The sequence below is a fragment of the Nothobranchius furzeri genome, chromosome 7, assembly GCF_043380555.1.
Source record: "Nothobranchius furzeri strain GRZ-AD chromosome 7, NfurGRZ-RIMD1, whole genome shotgun sequence".
NCBI classification, from domain to species: Eukaryota; Metazoa; Chordata; class Actinopteri; order Cyprinodontiformes; family Nothobranchiidae; genus Nothobranchius; species Nothobranchius furzeri.
The window spans coordinates 71,411,237-71,429,206 of NC_091747.1; the positions used below are offsets into that span (position 1 = coordinate 71,411,237).

Below are 17,970 nucleotides of genomic sequence, written 5' to 3' on the forward strand. Positions count from 1 at the left end.
GGCGTCAGTAGCGTGCCTGTTTTTTTTTTTTTTTGCATAGACACGAATACGTAGACGCAAGACAGCGGTTGAAATACACCACGTGGACTGAAGCCACCGTAGTGCCCGACCGCCATCTTGGATGGGTCTACATTCACCTCCGATGCTTCCATTTATATTGAGGAAAGTGCTTACCCAAACAAAACGCATTTATCAAGCTTTTTCACAAAATTAGACACATTATATGGCTGACTCCAAACCCAACTGGACTCAATGCAGAGTGGGCAACTATGCTTGTTTTTGTGCAGCCTATTGTTGCTGCATCTGGCGTATTGTGCACGGGTGACTACAGTGACCGTCTGGTGACATTGTGGGAAAAAATAACTTGTGTGAACGCATTAATGGCTGTGTTCGAGATAAGCCAGTTCTGCGCAGATTAGACCAGCATTGATCGGCGAGCAGTGCATGCCGGTTAGATTTGTGTCCGACTTGACGCCGACTTGCTCTGACGTCATGCATACGTGGGCAACGATAACCTCGTGAAATCAAGGCGGCCGCAGATTTTGGAGCAAGGTGCTGCAGTTGCTCTCCACCGGCTGCAAAACCTAGAGGATGACGGGAAACGCCTGGCTTTCACCTGATCTAAGTTCTGATTGGTTCATATTTTGATCCAAACATCTGGTGGTAGAACATGAAATGTTAGTTGTTCACATGTATTCTGTAAATCATGTTATGTTGATGATGACAACAATATAGGCCATAAAGAGAAATGTGTTTTGTGTTCTTTTGTCACGTTTCCTATGAGCACACTGAAGCTACAGCTGATAACCTTTACTTATTATTACAGTCATGTCTTCATATACAATATATGATATCCACAAGCACGTGAGGATGTGTTTCAGCTGCTAACAGGCACCAGAATTAAAATACATAATTAAACAAGTATGAACTCTAACGCGGTATCTTCAGCCATCGTCACCTACACATGTGTAGCGTTGTGGTTTATGCTCTTTTATGAAAGAGGAACCATTCTACATTGTAATTTGTGATATTAATTTTATTAAATTAATAACCAAATTGTATAGTTTTAAGAAGACTCAAAGGTTGTTTTCATCAATAAACTGACGATAATATCTGTGTGTCTGTGTTTCAGTTCAATGAGGAAACCAGTTTGACAATTAAAAGTTTTAATTCTTCAAATTAAACTAATGATTTTGAAATTGACAAACAGGAAATAACAATCAACATTGGCAACTTTGTGGGACAATCTTTAACAGTTGATATTGTAAACTTGCACAAATAGACCTTGTGGTGAATGAAGATTGAGAGTGATATGATGTGGTTATGGATGCGCGTGTGTGCAAAGTGTCGTGAGAATTGAACATGAGGTGAGACGAATGCGTGTGTGCATCTGATTTTGCTTCAGGAAGAAACAGGTGTCTGAGTGAAGTGATGGTTTGGATAAACTTAGGTCTTATTGAAAAAGATGCATCAAAACGCTATCTGCCGTGTTCTGCCTCACCGAAAATCGGACCCCCTGTTGGACCCGGGACGTCACCTTAGGATGATGTTTCATCCAGGGCACCTTGGCTGGCAAAGAAGACAAAGATGCACCACGAACCGGTCCAGAGTTGCCCTCGGTACACGTTGATGGTAAAGCGTTTTGTCGATGCGCTTTCTTAAGTTAATTCACTCAGAAATCAAAGACTCTGGACGAGTCTGCGTTAGCAGTTGCAATTCTGCTATTCCTGTCTGGCTGACAGGAATAACGGGGGGGGGGGGGGGGGGGGGGTTGGGGGGAATGAGCCGATAGGCTCCGTCCCCCCTTTAGCGTTTATTCAGGTCTTCTCTCTTTCGTTGTCAAGCACGAACTGAATCATAAGACTGAAACTTACCAAAAGCCTTTCTCTTCTCAAAGCAAACGTGTGCGTCAGCAGATGTGTTTTGGAGTTTACTGTGAGAATCTGTGTGTGGGTGTGTGTGAGTGTGTGTGTGCTTGAGTGTGTGTGGAGGCCGTTAACAAACATCCTCAAACATTATTTAATCAGGTATGGATTCATTAATCCATTATAATTACCCAAAGCATAAGAATCATTCACTTGATTAAAACACATTTATAATGAGCAAAATGATAATGGTTATTCTTTAACATTAAAATCAAGAAAAGAAAGTTTTAAGACTTGTTATGTTATGACTACTTTTCCATGAGAACTCCTTCTTCTGGTACTGCAGGTGTTCAGATGTTATGGTTTCCAGCAGACTCTTGCAGACTTCATGTCTGCAAAGGTCTCAATCTGTGGGTGAAAGTTCTCAGCGACCCAGATCTTTGACCCAGCCGAGTCAAATGACCTGTTGCACAGAAAACCCATATTTCCTCACATTACACATGCAAGAAATCTGTCCGACTTAAACGCCGGCTTTCAGCCACTCCCCCTGCTGCTTCCGTCTGTTTTCAAGGCGAGGCACAGCTCAACTCGAACACGGCCAATCATGGACGTAACTTTCACTTTAGAAGTGGGGGGGACACGGGGGGGGGGGGGGGAATCTTTACAGTATGCTCTAATGGGAAATGGGCTTCAATACAAACGGTTGTTTTCTGCTTGGTCCTAGAGCGCAACCTGTGTCAATTTAATATAGCGTAATATTGTTTTTGGATGGTAAAAAGTGCAGGGGTCAAAACTTGACTTTGGAAAAAGTGGGGGGGACATGTCCCCCCTGTCCCCCCCCAAAATTACGTCCATGCGGCCAATATCTCGTGGCCACGAGTGACCTTTTTGCCCCTCACAAATTTAATAACTTTCAATGTTCTCTTCAGGAATACAAGAAAGTATGTAAGGCTATACCAGTGACTTTGATACAAATGATAAAAAACACAATTCTCTTCTCTAATGTTCAAATAAAACTTCCTAATTTATTAATAGAATTGAACATCACAGACAGAAAATGTGAAAATAATTTTTTTAATGGAGCCTTTAAAAATAAATCTATCATGATTATGATAAAGATTAAACTAAAAATACTAGGAAATCCAATAATTGAAGAAAAACAATTAAAATGTCTAAAATGGCCTATAATGCCCAAAGTAAAAGAAATGCTATTTAAAATTCTTAACTACTATCCATCAGCAGAGACGCTGAGGAAGAGATTTGGTTTTGAAGTTGGCCCTTGTGAATTCTGTCAGGGAAGCCCTGAAGGAACAGAACTCTTATTTTTCAGCTGTCATATGAATAAGAGGTTTTGGGAAGAAGTCCTTTGTTGGTTAAGAAATAAAATAAGAGAACTTGATCGTTTTACAAATGAAGATATTCTTATTTACAATTCTAAATTAAATGGGAATAATTCATTGTTAACATTATTATTATGGGTAAATACCACATCCACAAAAGCAAATGGTAAAAAACAACTGCCAAACATGAACCGTTTCATAAATGAATTCCATATGTTCTTATCCACTTTATTCATATAAAATTCAAATGCAACTGCAAAAGCCTTTTGTCATGCTGCAGAAAAATGTTTAATCTTGTAAAAATGTTTTTACTTTGTGATACAAGTGCCTCTTTTTAAGTTTGTTTTTCTTTTATTGTTACTAAAGATGCCTTGTATGTTTCCATTATGTGTTGTTGTCTCACGAGAAATTGTAATAAGCATTTAATGATAAAAAAAAACACATGCCAAAAAAAAAAACTTTTCCCCCCTCAATGTCACCAGACGGGCACCGGAAACAGATCACGTGGGACTTTTCTTCTACCTGTTGGCACTGGAAAGATGGCGGCCCACCGCAATGCCAGTCTACGTCATGTCTGTTGTGGAATCAGCTGAATCGGTGTTTATCTGGTATTTATGCATAAAGTTCCCATTTTAATTAACCAAAAAAAAAAAAAAGACATAATCAGATTTCAAAGTATTTTTTGTTAAGTTGCAAAACGCAAATAAATGTAAAAGTTACATTAGTGAACAGACTGTTCATCAGGACTTTTTACACAATAATGTCAAATAAAATTTTAGTCAAACATTTTAGACTTAAGTGTTTAGTTAGACTGGTCATAAACGTTTTACAGTAAAAGTGTTTAAGATATTTCAAGATAGCGTAGATGTTTAAAAATTTAGTTAAAACTGTGCTGTAAAAATACACAAAAATGTAGACAAAATCTCAAGCCTAATAACCAACGTCTTAAAAAAATGCAAATAGTAAATATTAACTGTGGCAATTTCTCTTTATCAATTACAATTTACTCCAAAGTTTCAGATTGATAATGACTACACCCATTAAACACCTTTAAATAAAATTCTAAATATTATAGGAATATGTTTAGGTGCAAGTATACAACCCCCCCCCCCCCCCCCCCCAAAAAAAAAACACGACCAAAGCAAATCCAGTTGCCTTTGTGTAGGAAATGTGTCATAAAATAAAGCTGTCTATCTGCTGGGAAACAAATTATTTTACTCTGCCTGATTATTCAAACACATGTACAACTTCCAGAAAGTTTTCTAATTTATTTATAATTCGAATATACATAATATATATATATATATATATATATATATATATATATATATATATATATATATATATATATAAACGTGGCAGTTTCAGCTGAGCTGAAACCAATTCACCTAACAGATTTTAGTAATGAAGGTCTGATTTTCAACATGTTATCCTTCAAACCTCCAGTATTTTTTTTTTGCTGTAACCTAAACAGAAATGTGTTTTACACTAAGATGTTAAGAGTAATGGAGACTTAAATCAACACAACAGGCCAAGCAGAGACCACCCAAGACGAGGTTTGTACATTCTTTTATTTCAAAAGGGCCACAGGCACCCTTTTATAATTTTTCATATCACTTGAAACATACCACAAACTGAAAACACAGAATCAACTATTAAAAATAAATTACTGAGGAATGTAACAAAAAAAAATCATATATATATATTTTTTGTTTTTGTTTTAATTTTTTTTTTCAAGGAAAAGTGCAGTAATCATTTGCTTTCTGGGAGACGTGGTTTTGAACCCGTTCAATGCACCGGGCTTACTGAATAATTCCAACCCTGCTGTAAGCAAAACAAAGTTAATTAACCAGTAAAAAATGAGATTAGTAGGATAATCGTACTGTAAGATTTCAAGACTTGAACAAAAGTCGTGTTGGTTTTATATTGTGTGTGTACATTGTGTTTATTGTGGAAACGGTGGTGGAATTGGGTAGGGCACCATTGGTGGAGGGGGCTGCTGGTTCTGTGGCGGGGGTGGCTGAGCGTTAAAAGGAAATGGTGGATGATTAACACCATTCTGTGCAGCCCTCTGCATGCCACCAAATTGAGGAGGGGCTTGGAAGCCCTGGTTCCCAAAGCCACCTTGGTTAGGTGGACCACTAAAACTACCCTGTCCATTACTGTTGTTGTAGTTATTGTTGCCATAGCTACCACAAGAGTTACCACTGTTGCCACCATAATTGCCACTATTTTGGGCCTTGCTGCCACCAAATGTGGTCTTCGGCCCATTGCCGAAACCTCTGTCATGGTCCCTGTCTCTAAAGCCACTACCGCCAAAATTACTCCTCCCACCCCCAGAATACCTATCGCGACGGTCATCCTTGTAGCCACCTCTTCCCCCCCTACCGCGACCTGCAGAGAAGATAAAGAAGAAACAGAAAAGTGGGGTGTGTTCAGACTGGTATGAAGCGGTGGCCATGATAATGAAGGAATTGGGGGTCAAATCCTTAATGGAAAACAGAACAGCTGTCCCTGGGACATTTGCTTTGGGTCAAAAGGAAATTTTAACTGTAGGGAAAAAATTATTATGCAGAGTGACCTTCTAGTCTCAGTAGGATGATTAACCTAATTAAACATTTTTATCATACATCATCTTACCTCCTCTGTCCTCAGCCATCTGGATCAGTTTGGGGTTGATGGCCTGGTTGGCTTCACGGAGCACAGAGATCAGGTCACCTGCCTGTTTCATGTTGTTGGGGGTGAAGAAGGTGTAGGCCGTGCCCGTTTTTTGACTTCGGGCTGTGCGTCCAATGCGGTGGATATAATCCTCAGAGGAGTTAGGGTAGTCATAATTGATGACAAATTTCACATCCTCCACATCTGTGAAAGTGTTGCAGTGTGGCAAAACAAAACACGAAGGCCACAAAGGATTTTGCACACCACAACAGCCAGACCAAAGGGAAAAGTTAGCCACTGTGAATGCTGCGGGGGAGTAAAGTGATTATTAGGCTATTGGAGAAAATTGCATGTTAGCAAAATACGACTGTGCACATCGACTCCATGGGAATACTACTGTGGGAAGAGAGAAACGATGCACACTCCAATCGCTTACCATAATCAAAAAGATCCAAAGACACCAGTCTCCCTTTGTTTTTGCCAAGGAAGAAACAGATGGATTTAGGTCTTACCATAAAAGGAGTATGCATTCACTAGTCCTTTCCCAGTGCAGCAAAATCCCCCACAAATTGTCAAGTGACATCCAGGAGCTTCTACGCAGTTAGGCCACAATATGCACTGGGGCCTCCATATGTGCCAATATACGACCACTGAGTGGTACATTTTTGCAGGTCTCGGTTTTTCCCAGTACACTCTGAAGAAAGCCTAATATTAAAGGCCGCACTGCATGTCTTGCCAAGACAAAATAGACAAAGTAAAAATTTGAACAGGGACCATTTCTACTAAAAACGAAACTGGTCCAAGCAGTAAACCTTGTGGAACTCCAAAACGAGCACAAAATCTTACCCAACACCCCTCCACTCCCCACCCAGCCCCTTCATCAAGGCAAGATCTTCCGAGAAGCAAGCGTTCACTTGAGAAAATGTCTCTCGTTGGCAGGTCTCGACATGACTCTAAAACACAGGCGAGGGAGGAACTTTGGTTTGAGCTTTCTCATTCTTCTCTACGAAACATTCCCACTACCCCCAGAACACATGTGCCAGGTCTTATCAATTTTCAAAAACAAAATATTTCAAACTGCTCTCTCTAATTCAAGAAGTCCAACGCTTTGACAATAAAGAAACCAGCTGCAAGCTTTGACAAGCTACGTGAAACAAGCTCCGAGAGGTAACATTTTTTCCAAATCTCAAACAAGTGACTTGCATAACTGCAACATCTAACACAACAGCATGCAAGGTCAACGTCACAGCACTGAGCATCAGTTTTATGTTTGAGTCGGATACAGCTGGATGGGTTTTTGTCAGATGAAGTCCTTGGACAGAGAACAGATGTGTGTGTATTTCAACATATCAGAGACAAAGGCTTAGCCACACAGCCTTTTGAAGATCACTGGCACACAAGAGCTTTCACCTCTCTAGGCCCACTGGGTGGCAAGCCAGTTGAGCCTTTCCAATATGTCCTCCTTCTCCCTCTCGAGGCCTGGGACTGTCATGCCTAGCGCCTGCCACAAAGACTCCACCTTAAGGTGAGGAAAAACTCAGAAAATGCATAGAAGAGTTAAAGAAAGCAAAACACTTTCTTTAAAATAAGAATAAACACTGATAATAAAGAGCGGCTACTTAATAGCATACTGACCTAAGCCCCGGGAGGCCACGTCTGTAGCAATGAGAATCGGAGCTTTGCCAAATCTGAACTCTGAAAAGATATTCGCAGTTTCAGCTGATGTATAGACCAGGCTGATTGAAACCTTTTCAGCATCAAAATGTGCAATGCAACATAATTATTCTTACCGTTAAGGACCCAGTCCCTCTCCTGCTGGCTCTTATCTCCATGGATTCCCATTGCAGGCCATCTGTAGGACAGACAGAGGTTTGGTCAAGCTGCGCTGGCAGGTTGTAAGGGTTGGTCTAACAATAACAACACAAAACGGGTTAAACCAACATTTCTATTTATTTACCCGTCTCTTCTCATCCTCCTGGTGAGCTCATCACAACGCCTTTTGGTCTCCACAAAAATGATGGTCTTGTTTTCCTTTTCACTCATGATCTCCTCCAGCAACCGAATCAGTCTAAAAGACAAACAACAAAAACTGAATCAGATCAAATAAAATAAGACCACTGGTCAGACACCACACCATTACAGATCTAATGCCGGCTCACTTGTCTTCCTTTTCTAAGTCATTGCAAACATCTACTATTTGCAGGATGTTATGATTGGCGCTGAGCTGCAGGGCGCCAATGTTGATCTGGACGTAATCCTTCAAGAAGTCCTCAGCCAGCTGACGAACTTCTTTAGGCCAGGTGGCACTCCACATCAGAGTCTGACGGTCTGGCTGGTAAAGGCAAAAATAAAAATACAGCCATTAAATAGGTAGTCGGACTTTTTTGGCTTAATCCTAAGCAATTCTTTCTGGGAAGCATTTGACTTCTACATGCTGATAAATGTTACTTTCAGCAGCATTTGACAAAGAAGTCACAATTAAAACAGACAACTGAAAATGGTTAAAATGGCTAAAACACGTGCAGATTTTGCATTATTTATAACCCAGCAAGCAGACCAGTTTAATGATAAATGATAAATCACAGATGATCACATTTTCCCTTTCGTTTCTGCAAGCAGAGCCATCACCTCAAAAACACGAACAGAGTTCAAGATACCGTCTCACTAAACATTCTCTCCCTGGAGGCTGAAGAGCCTCCATTGCTTTCTCACTGCTCCTGTGTCATTGGACACTCAGAAGCTTGCTGTAGTTTTTGGTAGCGTGGGGTAATCGTTTCAACCCTACTTACTAGGGATGTGTATTGGTGAAATTCTGGCACCATGGTAAGTATCACAATAAGTATCAGCCAGACAATATTAGGGTTTTTCAGACTGAATTTACTGTAGGAAAATTCAATAAACAGTCCAAACTCATACGTAACATGTTTAACATTTGAGATTGATAATAGAGGGATTTACGTTTCAGTGGTGGAAACAAAACCCACTCACCCTTCATCACCCTCTCTTTATTCTGCTCTCCCCACCTATTCCACCTTCCTCAGGATCCACAGATTTCCATCAGTCCTATTCACTCTCTCTCTTTACATTATTTTTAATCACAATTGTCCATTTTTGCTCATTTTAATATATTTTTAATCATTTTGTAAATTCTTTTTTATATTTTACATTTTTGTTTTTGTGAAGCGCCTCGTGATTTTTATCTCGAGGCGCTATAGAAATGATATTTTCTTCTTCATTGCACACTGCTGCCAACTTGCAGTCAGCATTTGAATTGCTCCAAAAGAATAGAAAATCCACAAATGTTTGCATGCAAATTCTTCAAAAAATCCGATACACGGTTTTTGAATATCCATTTATCACAGGAAAAAAATATCACAATATATTGCTATATCAATATATTCTTACACCCCTACTACTTACCCGTATTTGATCCACTATCTTGCGGATCTGAGGTTCAAAGCCCATGTCCAGCATGCGGTCAGCTTCATCCAGCACTAGATAGGTGCAACGACGCAAATTAGTTTTACCACATTCCAGGAAATCAATGAGGCGACCTGGGGTGGCGATGCAAATCTCAACACCTAAAGAAATGACAGAAAATTCAAATAATTACTCACAAAGCAGTTTTACAATTTGTGCATTTAGAAAAGAGTAATAAGCTCTGCATACCCCTCTCAAGGTCCCGGATTTGTGGTCCTTTGGGAGCACCACCATAGATGCATGTACTCTTGAGACGGGAGGCCCTGCCGTACTCAGCAGCCACCTGTTGCACCTGCTGAGCCAGCTCACGGGTTGGTGCCAGCACCAAGCACTACAGAACAAAGATTCCAGTTTATCCAAACTCATCTTATCTCAAACTTCAACTGTTGAAGTAGAACACAAATAAGGTGTTGTGTACAAAGCAACTGAGTCCGATAATGAAATATAAACTCGCTCTCTCTTTTCTGGTAACATGTTTAATGGTACTGTGTACTCTAAAACAGAACACTAGAAAATTGGAGAGAACGTGGCGCTCTATGCACCAGGAGGAGTCCTACTTATCCTGGAAAAATAGTCTTGTGCTTCATAAAAATAAGCTTCAACAAGCTAGAAGTGCTCATTTTTCATCGCTAATTGAAGAGAATAAGAATAATCCAAAATTTCTTTTCAGTTCAGTTGCCAAACTAACACAGAATCATAGCTCTGAACCATCTATTCCCTTAGCCCTCAGCAGCAACGACTTTATGGGATTTTTTACAAGTAAAATAAATTCTATTAGAAACAAAATCATTAGCATCCTCCCTAATGCGATTTCTTCTTCCTCCATAAGTAAGGCAGCATCAGAGGTGACTGTAGAACCTCATCTGTGTTTGAACCGTTTTGATCCAGTTGAGATTTTAGTGTTATCAAAAATATTAGCTTCATCTAAACCTTCAAATCACATTTTAGATCCAATCCCAACCAAATTATTTAAAGATGCATTTCCTTTGGTTGCTGCCCCCATTCTAGATATAATCAATCTATCCTTAGTAAATGGGTATGTACCACAGGATTTTAAGGTTGCTGTAATCAAACCTTCCCTTAAGAAGCCTTCTCTGGATCCAGATGACCCAATGAATTATAGACCAATATCTAACCTTCCATTTTTATCCAAAGTCCTGGAGAAAATAGTGGCCATCCAAGTATGTGAGCATTTAAACACTAATATATTATATATATAATAAAAGGGGTTGGACTTTAACTGATTAATTAGAAAAAAAAAACACATTAAAAAAATTCACGGATTTCATCAGAGTTTGCATTTCAAGCAAGGCGAAACCTTTGTCATTACACGATTTCCACAGACCTAATATCACTGATGCACAGAGCTCAGCTAACGGCTACAAAACTGAATAATTTGAAAAAATTGGCTTGCGTGGACTGGTGCAGTATTTGGGAAACACGTCAGCCTCTTCTCTTAACTTATAAAAATAAAATAAACTTCCTGAAAATCATGAAGTCCGCGATGCGGACATTTTTCAGAGATGGTCTGATCTCTGCTGCTGCTGGGTGGCACCGGAAACTTTACAGAAGTTGAGGTAAGCTATATGTTTTACTTTTACGTAGCATTTGTGCAGCGCTGAAAGCACCAGACAGAATAAGTTTTTGCTCATAACAGTAGTTTATGAAAGTAGTCAAACAGCTGGGAAAATGCTTCATGTTTTCGAGACTGTAAACAATCACAAACAATGTCTCTCTGATCATTTTCTAAACAATACTGTCGGTTTATTGTATTTTTCTGAGACGACTGACTGTCTTAACACTGGGCGTGTTACTATAATTAAGCATCGAGGTGTGTTGAAGCTGTCATCAGCTGATGGAGAGTTAAATGGGCGGATGTTTAAGCGCATCAGGGGCAGCAAGGAACAAGAAAGTTGTAACCAGGCTAGAGGTCACACCTGATTCCCTGCTGCAGGTGTGAATCTGCAGGTCTGCAGCCATCCCCTTCTTGATGTGACAGCGGGACTTCCCATGTAAGGAAGGTCCGCTCACCTGTTCACCGCTCAGGCATCAGATCATTAATTACTCGTCATAATCTTTAATCTTCCCATCATCCTGCAGCCAGTGTTGTTGATCATTTCTTTTATCCCGCTGTAACACTGCATCAGTCTCAGAATATGTCACGCATACTCTGGAGCAGGGATGTGTATTTTTGAAATTCTGGCGATACGATACATATCACGATACAGGGGAGACGATACGATATATCACGATATATTGCGATACATTCAGTCAGACGTTACAAGCAAATTTTTAACTGAATTTATTGTAAGAATGTTCAATAAACAGTCCAAACTGATACGAAACATGTTTAACATGAGGTAGCTGAACCATGATGGAGGGATTTACATTTGAATGGTGGAAACAAAGCCCATTGCATACTGCTGCCAACTAGCGGGTGGTGATTGAATTGCACAAAACGAAAAGAAAATACACAAAAGTTTGCATGTAAATTCTTTCGAGAATTAGATACACGACTTTTGAATATCGATGTAATAATCACAGGAAAAAATATCACGATATATTGCCATATCGATATTTCCGATACACGGTTTTTGGATATCGATATAATATTGCTGGAAAAATATCATGATATATTGCCATATCGATATTTTCTTACATCCCTAGTCTGGAGTTAAGTTTAATTGACTCTTCGATCATATTTGTGCATGTCCTAGTTTCATTTTTAAGGATTTCTATTTATAGATATGTTTGCACAGTACAGAGCAAGAGACGAGCTGCTTTCACACCTTTTCACTACATGCTGCTGAAACTGCAGAAGGGATTTTTTAAAACTAAATTACAGGATATGTCCAAGAATCTGGATCAACAGTTTACCATACCGTGCATTATTAGTTACGCGAAGACAAAGTGAACTTACAATAGGCCCGTCTCCGTGCTCCAAGAAGGGCTGATGTTGGATGTGAACGACTGCAGGCAGAAGATACTAAAGCAGACAAAACAAATTAGTTTAACCAGAGTTACACTGCAACTGTAACTTGGATAAGACACTCACTGCCAAAGTCTTCCCAGACCCCGTTTGAGCGATGCCGACCATGTCTTTTCCACTCAGGACAATGGGCCACCCCTGAGACTGGATCGGAGTTGGTTCAGTCCAGTTCTGTTTGACAATGACATCCATGACGTAGTCTAAAAGAACAAGACAAAAACAAAAATCATCCAGTGTTAACTTCAATTATTGATGGATGGGGCAAAACTTTTTACCAACAAACAAATTTAACAAAACCATTTTTTTTTTCACGTATTCATTTATCATAAATAACAATATGCATTTGTTTATGATTTAATAAATAAATTATTTATTCAATACATCTGCTGTATACTTTATTAATTCAGTTTCATTAAAAACATATTGAATGATTTATTTATTGTATTGTGCCACTTTTGACCTCCATAATTTTTGGACTTACTGGGAAAAGCAGCTTCATGGAATTTTACAATCGGTTTGGGACAATCTCTGCCTTTAACTGTAACTTCTTTGTTTCTGCGGTACTGGTCAACCTCCTGCTGAAATTAGGGGAAAAAAAAACAAGAGTGTTAAATCACACAAACAATCAAGGATGTTTTTCACATTATCCATAATAAAACGCACTTTGAAGAATTGTAAATTCAAAATTCAACTTTGCGGCGGTACAGCTAAACATGCACAGCTCTTACCAGTGGTCTGTGTGTGACATCTGGGTGTTCCTGGTAGAAATTCTTTTGAAATTTTGGTAGTTCATCAAGGTTCCAGTGCTTCTTGCGCAGCCTCTCACCAGGGTTTCCAAACTTTCCCAGCAGAGGTCCTCCTCTGTTGCCGCCTCCTCCCCCACCGCCACCAAACCGAGGGGGGCCACCCCCATACCTGTGGTGAAAAAAGGACAAAAAGAACAAAGCGCCAGTGTAAAGCAAATGTAGAAAATGTGCTTGTTAAAATGCCACAGCTGCTTGTTTACTGTAGGCATGTACACAGATAGCGGTCAACATCCTGTGATGTTAGAAGCTTGTTTTTATGGATCCTGGTTGTGGTGCAGCTCTCCTTTACATATCAGAACGGATCCTGCCCCATGTGAGGTCTGCAGATCGCCTGCTCCTACCTGTCCCTAAAATGCAATACAAATCTCATGGGGACCGGACTTTCTCATTTGCTGCTCACAATCTCTGGAAGTCACTCCAGGCCCCTTCAACCCTCCAATAGCCCATTCTAAGGCCCTGTCCACACGTAGCCGGGGATCTGCCAAAACGTAGATATTTTACTACGTTTTGGCCCGTCATCCACACGAAAACGGAGTTTTTTCACACGAAAACGGATCTTTTTAAAAACTCCGGCCAAAGTGAAGACCTGCGTTTTCTCCGTTTTGGGTGTCTGCGTGTGGACGGACAAAACCGGAGTTTTAAGGTCCGCAACGTCACTTTCCGCGACAGAAAAATGCTGACATCACGTGTGCGACCTGTGTTTACACTAGCCGACAGCATGGATGCCCTCAAAGCTGCGCTCGCTTTATAAATTGTCCAAGCACTTTTTGCTTGCTTGTTTTTGCAAGCGGAATTACTGCTCCTTGCGGAAGACCACAGACGAAGGACGAGGTTAAGAACGGGGGAAGCACTGCCGCCTACAGGTCTGGCATGTCCTTAACAACGTATTTATCCGGGTACGTGTGGACAGAGTTTTTTTTAAACGAGGTGGTGTGGATGCAAGTTTTTGGAGGGGCGGATATTCGTTTTTTAAAAAAATGGCTACATGTGGACTAGGCCTAAGTCTCTTGTCAAGGCCCACTGTTATCAATTAGCTTTTAGTCTGTAACTTGGTTATAACTATGGTATTACTCCCATTTGCAGATGGCGTTGAACAGAAACCTATAGTAGATAAAGACTTTGAACTAAATTGCTTTGAGAGCGATTCTTGCCAGAATCTAACGTGCACCAATAACGAGTGAGTGAATTATGACCTGGTATCGGCAAGTTAAAATGTCCTTGATCGGTATCAAGGACACAAAGTAAATGGATACATCCCAGTTGTTTCTGCTAAACCATTAATGGGTCTAATGGAAACTGGGAGACACCGTCAAGTTCAACTTGGAGGAATCACTTGTTGAAGTTTTCTTATGTTAATAATCGAGTTCTCATCAGTGAGGTATTTCTGATTAGGTTACGAAATAGTTTTTAAAAAAAATTATTACTTATTATTTTGGACTACCAATATTCTATAATTCACATATTATAATGAAGAAAATATCAGGATGCCATGAGGATTAGAGTTCAGCACAGACACCTGCAGCAGCTCACAGCTGGTGGTGTCGCCAGGCTGGGGATGGGAGGGGAGGGACACGGGAGGAAACGATGTGACCCACTTCACGCACGGACAAACGACAACTTTAACCTTCAGTACATTACATTTCAGAAGGGACCAAAATACTCATTTGAGTGTTAAAAAGGAGTCTGGACGTGAATCAGGACTGCGTCACGGGAGAGGCAGATGTAAATAAAAAATGCGTATCAGCCGCAGGGCCTCCGTCCCACCGCTGCCATTTTAGCAGCAATTCAGAAACACGGAAACAAACGCTTCAAATACACAAACTCGGGCCTGGCAGACGCAAGAAAACATTAAAAATGTCGCGCGACATGCATGAAACTCGGCGACAACGCGGAAATAAAAGATTCAGACGCTCTTTTGACAAATGTTATAACACTGCGTCGCTGTCGAGCTGCACACTTCTGACGTCAAGCTGTTAGCTAACCTACCCTCTATCTCTGCCGCGGTCTCTGTCTGCAAATCCAGGCATCGTGAAGCAGATTGTTGTGAAACCTTAAGAGTTTGTGACAAGTGGCTGGAAAAAAAATGCAAGATCGATGGAAAGGTTGAAATCCGCACCGGGCAGTTGAAAAGAAAATGCCGGCCGGCTGGATAAAGAGCGGATATGACGTCAGAGGAGGCGGACAACACTTGTATCAATGCGCGTTCTCATGCACGCTTCCCCTCTGGGACTATTTTTATAGGACTACATTCCAAAACTAACATTCGTTGCAACACACTGAATACTGGATGTGCTTGCAACTTTGGCATTTGTAGTTAACCCCCAGAGACCCAAATTTAGAAAACAACTGCAAAATCTTTTTTAACCTTTCACATGTTGCTCTAGGAGGCCAGATAAACGGGCCTATTTACACATTTTACACCTTAGTAGTTGAAACCTCCCCCTCGCGTTGGCTCGGTCCAAACTCGACCAATGACAGGCGGCTCCCACCGATCACTTCATAGAGCCGGCTTTTAGAGCGACCGACACATCACTAACGTGTTCGCTAGCAAGATGGTTAAGGTTAGGATAGGGGTGAGGGGAAGGTTAAGTAAGAGGATAAGGTTAAGGTGAGGTACAATGAGCTTGTTTGGTGCCCTGGCTGCGGACATCCCATCGCGTCAGTGTAACGCTGCATTGGGATCTGCAGTCAAATAAGGGAAAAACCCCTTTTCGCACATAAGTAACGAAAAAGGGCACTTTTGGCCTCAGGGGTCTGACGTGGAGGGTGGCTGACCAAGCGTTTGTTTCTGACGCGCTGGGAGTGAGAATGTGTTGGAATGCAGGCTCAATGAACAAGTACATTCAAGGAAGAGAAGGGTTATCATTGGAGAAACACATGTGCCACAACCGGTGCTTGTGTTGTGTGGACCTGTTACATAGTTCTAAGTAATAACAATATGGAGTTCCTGTGTTGAGTATGTTATATTATGTAAATATCAATCCTACTTTTTGGAAATAATAAGCAGTTTGTGCATACAAGAGAGTTAAAAAGAATTTAAGGCAAAGGGCTTGCACATACTGTGTTATTGTGTTGTTTTTTCTTTTTTTTGGGGGGGGGGGGGCACCACGAAGCCTTTGTGCTTAGGGCACCAAAATAGCTAGCAACGGCCCTGCACATATTCCAGAATGTCATTCTGAAAAGGGTTACTTGAAGCCCGACATCGGCTGTCGGGTTTCAAGGAGAAACAGAAGAGGGAGGGGAAGAAGGAGATGAGGCAAACAGAGTGAGTGCGAGAAACCAGACTGGTGTGGAGGTGAGCAAAACGGCTGGAAAAGTGTGGGTGTTGAACAATCTCAATATGAAAAGTGTGGGTGTTGAATCCCCCACATCCCCCACGGGTGCGATGCCCACGGTCAGCCTACCTTCTCTCAGAACCAGAGACTCACCTCACGCTGACCAGCCTCGTCTTCGCTCCTGCACACCGCCACCACGACCGTGCCGCCTCAATCACACATCCATGACTCCGTTACAGTTCCATCTGCAGTGTTGGTGGTAATAAGCTGCTGTTATGTAGAAGAATGAACCAAGGAAAATGAAGGCTGACGACTATTACACATAAATCTATATAAACATGTTAAACACGGTCAGCACGTGTTCCCACGGCACTGATCATGTTTGAAGTTATAGAGAAGTAACTGTTCAGTACGTGGACGTAATTTTCACTTTAGAAGTGGGGGGGATGGGGGGGACGGGGTATCTTTACACTATGCTCTAATAGGAAACAGGCTTCAAAACAAATGGTTGTTTTCCGCTTGGTCCTAGAGTTCAGCCAGTGTCAATTTAATATAGCATAATATTGTTTTTGGGTGGTAAAAAGTGCAGGGGTCAAAACTTTACTTTGGGGTGGGGTGGGGGGCATGTCCCCCCTCCCCCCTCCCCCCAAATTACGTCCATGGTTCAGTACATAAATGTCTGACAAACGGACTTGTTCACAACTTTCGTGACCCGGCGGGAACAATCCGAATAATTAAAATAACAGAATAATTTACATTTTCAGAAGGTACCTGCTTTATCAGGCTTATGTTAAATAAACAAATGCACATTGAAAACACTTCGATTCTATTTCATTAACCCAAACAACCCACTTTTAATATTTTATACCCACTTCATGCTCACGAGGAAGTTCTAAGATCCATAAAAATGCAAAATTAATTTCGTTTATTCTAATAATCTACGGTTGCTTAAGGTAAAAAAAAATCCATGAAACAATCACGTGACTCCTTAAAGCTTGTAAAGGAAATAAAGTCACGTGATCTCACAAACGCTGAAGACGCACGTGACGCAGCTAGCTTGCTGGCTGCGTCTGCCGTGCTCCTCTCACGTCTGCGTGCTCCTCTCCACCCTTTGATCACGTCCCTTTGTGACGTCATCCTGCCAGCCTATAAATAGCGCGCTAGAACCCACTCCGTCATTCAGTCGAGCTAAGGTTAGCTGGAAGGATGCGTGTATTCGGTAAGTTCATAACCACCCGTACAGCCATGTTTGCTGTTACTGGCTTCGTAGCAGGTGCTCTAATTACTAAAGGTGTTAGAGTCGCTTATAAATATTTTTATGGAGACGCAGAAAAAGAGGATTTATCCTCTATAGAACCACCGGAGTCTGATTTTAATAGCCCTGAACCCCAGCTGTATTTGCAGATCTTTTAAAATGTCTCCCAGCAAAGACTTCACTGGAAATGAGGAAATGTTTGTGGGTTTCAGAGAAAAACAGTTAGGCGCAGTTTTAGAGACGGCGTTTGGGACCAGGCAGCAGAAATAACAATCTCTGCTCAGGACTTTTCTGAACAACCC

General features: G+C 41.0%; 1 protein-coding gene across 1 annotated transcript; it reads right to left on the minus strand.

The window, feature by feature from the left end:
- Positions 1–4,758: 4,758 nt before the first annotated feature.
- On the minus strand, positions 4,759–15,298 carry LOC139070784 (probable ATP-dependent RNA helicase DDX5). Its single transcript, XM_070553690.1, has 13 exons — positions 15,125–15,298; positions 13,061–13,247; positions 12,814–12,910; positions 12,399–12,532; positions 12,264–12,329; positions 9,533–9,674; positions 9,284–9,444; positions 8,023–8,195; positions 7,821–7,931; positions 7,654–7,715; positions 7,499–7,558; positions 5,846–6,067; positions 4,759–5,599 (listed from the first exon to the last, which is right to left on the minus strand). Exons 1-13 carry the CDS (start codon positions 15,163–15,165, stop codon positions 5,151–5,153), a joined length of 1,905 nt encoding a protein of 634 aa, XP_070409791.1. The 5' UTR covers positions 15,166–15,298; the 3' UTR covers positions 4,759–5,150.
- Between the last annotated feature and the right edge of the window lie 2,672 nt (positions 15,299–17,970).